Source organism: Gossypium arboreum, chromosome 7, assembly GCF_025698485.1.
Source record: "Gossypium arboreum isolate Shixiya-1 chromosome 7, ASM2569848v2, whole genome shotgun sequence".
NCBI classification, from domain to species: domain Eukaryota; kingdom Viridiplantae; phylum Streptophyta; class Magnoliopsida; order Malvales; family Malvaceae; genus Gossypium; species Gossypium arboreum.
The window spans coordinates 2,329,639-2,332,229 of record NC_069076.1 but is presented as its reverse complement, the minus strand read 5'-3'; the positions used below and the strand labels follow the sequence as shown (position 1 = coordinate 2,332,229).

Genomic DNA, 2,591 nt, shown 5'->3' with positions numbered 1-2,591 from the left:
TTAAATAAATAATTTTTGTAAGTGAAATTTTAACTCATATTAAAATGAAGAGTTATTTGATCTAATTACTTAATATTAAAATATAATTTTAAAATATTTTTATTCTCTTAATGATTTTGAAAGTTGATAAAGTTTATTTTAAATCAAACCAATTAGAAATATATATTATTTAATCAATTTAAAATGAAAGTGATAAAAGTTTGAAAGCAAGTAAAAAGCCTAGTAAGTGGGTTACTAAGAGTTTGAGAGCTTCTTTAATACCAACTTTTTTATTTGGTCTAAAAAAAAATTCAGAATCCTAACTGGAAACTGAAACCTCAATCCTAAATCATCATTTCATCAACCAAAATCAATTTCAAAGCTTTTCTGTTTTGTTTTGTTTTTGATGATCTACCACTTTTCCTTTTCTTCTCTCATTCATTATGTCTTCTTTGTAACATTACACAATTTGTTTCTTTCTTTTCAATTTTCCTGAAATGGTGCTTTGATTCAACAACTTCAACCATGGAGTTTCAAGAAGCTTTGATGAAACTGGTGATTCATAAAACACCAACTCATCATCATAAAGATTTCTTTCATTCAATTTCTGGGAAAGACGAGAAAGTTGTATCAAAGAAACAAAAATGGAAGATTTCGTTTCACAGATCATCATCTGCGAAAACATCTCAATCTGGTCATCAGGTTCAATCCAAGTCAATCCCTGAAGATTTTTTTTGTCCCATTTCAGGGTCTTTAATGGCTGATCCTGTTATAGTTTCATCAGGTCATACTTTTGAAAGAGTTTGTGTTGAAGCTTGTAAAAAAATAGACTTCGCACCCATTCTTAAAGATGGTTCAGTCCCTGATTTCTCCACTGTTATCCCTAACCTTGCTCTTAAATCCACCATTGTTAACTGGTGTCAAACTCATCTGATAAACCCTCCTAAACCCTTTGATTTGTCTAAAGCTGAGGAACTTGTTCGTTCATTATCGTCCAAAAAGCCAAATACCCAAATCGAAAAAGATGTTCCTTCGGTGAAGTTGGATCATGCGGTGAGTGAGTTAATTCGTTCTAGCTCGGAGGAATCGGTTTCTGCTGTCACTACTACACCAACTCAGCCATTGCAACTCGCTGATAGTCCGAGTTGCTACTCATCAGCTTCATCTTCCTCCGAGATCGAGACCTTAACGGCCCCAAACATTAACGAAGAAGAAGAGTATTTTCTTACAAAACTGAAAAGTCATCAAGTTTTCGACATTGAAGAGGCATTGATTACGTTAAGGAAGAAAACAAGAACAGAAGAGAGTTCCAGGGTTGTTCTTTGCACGCCACGTGTACTTTCTGCTTTCAGGTCTTTGATCGTTTCTCGGTACGTAAACATTCAAGTGAACTCGGTCGCAGTTTTGGTCAACTTGTCATTGGAAAAAACCAACAAGGTTAAGATCGTACGGTCAGGGTTGGTTCCTGATTTGATCGATGTGTTGAAATCGGGATCCCCTGAAGCGCAGGAACATGCTTGTGGTGCACTCTTTAGCTTAGCACTTGATGATCATAACAAGACAGCCATTGGAGTTTTAGGAGCTTTGCAACCTCTCATGCACATGTTAAGATCAGGGAGTGAGCGGACTCGGCATGACTCGGCTTTGGCGCTTTACCACCTCTCACTCATTCAGAGCAATAAGACTAAATTGGTTAAAATCGGGTCGGTTCCGGTTTTATTAAGTATGGTTAAATCGGGTCATATGACGGGTCGGGTATTCCTTATCCTGTGTAACTTGGCTTCGGGTTCGGACGGGCGGGCTGCGATGTTGGATTCGGGTGCGGTGGATTGTCTGGTGAAATTGTTGAAAGGGAGTGAGTTGGATGAGCCGACTCGGGAAGGTTGTGTAGCGGTTTTATATGGACTGAGTCAAGCAGGGTTGAGGTTTAAGGGACTGGCTAAGGCTGCCGGTGCAGTGGAGGAGTTGGCGAAGGTGGAGCGGACGGCAAATGGTCTGACCAGGGAGAAAGCAAGGAAAATGTCGGAGATGTTGAAAAGGGGGAGTGAGGAGGAGCAAGAGGAAGTGGACTGGGAGGCATTGCTTGACTCGGGATTCATGACTCGGACTAAGTTCCGATTCGGTGGTGGAAAAGACGGGTCATGTGTGAACTCATCCGAGTTTTGAGAATCTTTGTTTTTCTTTTTATTAATTCTTTCGGTTTTTTTTTTAAATAATTTTTATTCGGGTTTGTAATTATTGGTGGAATTTTTTCCCTTTTATATAGAGTTTTCTGGCTTTTTTCCTTTGTCACCTTTTTATTTTATTTTCTTTTAATTCTATTTTCTTTTCAAAAGCTAATGGACGGTTTATACAAAGTGTACATAATTGATGGCTTACAAAAGAATTGATTCCCAAAAAGAAAGGGAAGCTTTTCTTCTTAGCTGGACGCTGAATTGTATTCCTTACGTTTCATTTTTGTTGGCTTTTATCCTATTTTTATGTTATTTAATCCATTTAGATTTATAATTTTGAAAAAATTTTCATCAACTGATTGATCCTATTATAAACCAGATATTGAAGCTCTCTTAGTTCCTATCTTTCCTATTTTTAGTGGTACACCACTCACTAAA

At 37.3% G+C, this 2,591-nt stretch overlaps 1 protein-coding gene across 1 annotated transcript; it reads left to right on the top strand.

The window, feature by feature from the left end:
- Nucleotides 1-216: 216 nt before the first annotated feature.
- On the top strand, nucleotides 217-2,271 carry LOC108482924 (U-box domain-containing protein 40). Its single transcript, XM_017786033.2, has one exon. It carries the CDS (start codon nucleotides 505-507, stop codon nucleotides 2,143-2,145), a length of 1,641 nt encoding a protein of 546 aa, XP_017641522.1. The 5' UTR covers nucleotides 217-504; the 3' UTR covers nucleotides 2,146-2,271.
- The last annotated feature ends 320 nt before the right edge of the window (nucleotides 2,272-2,591 follow it).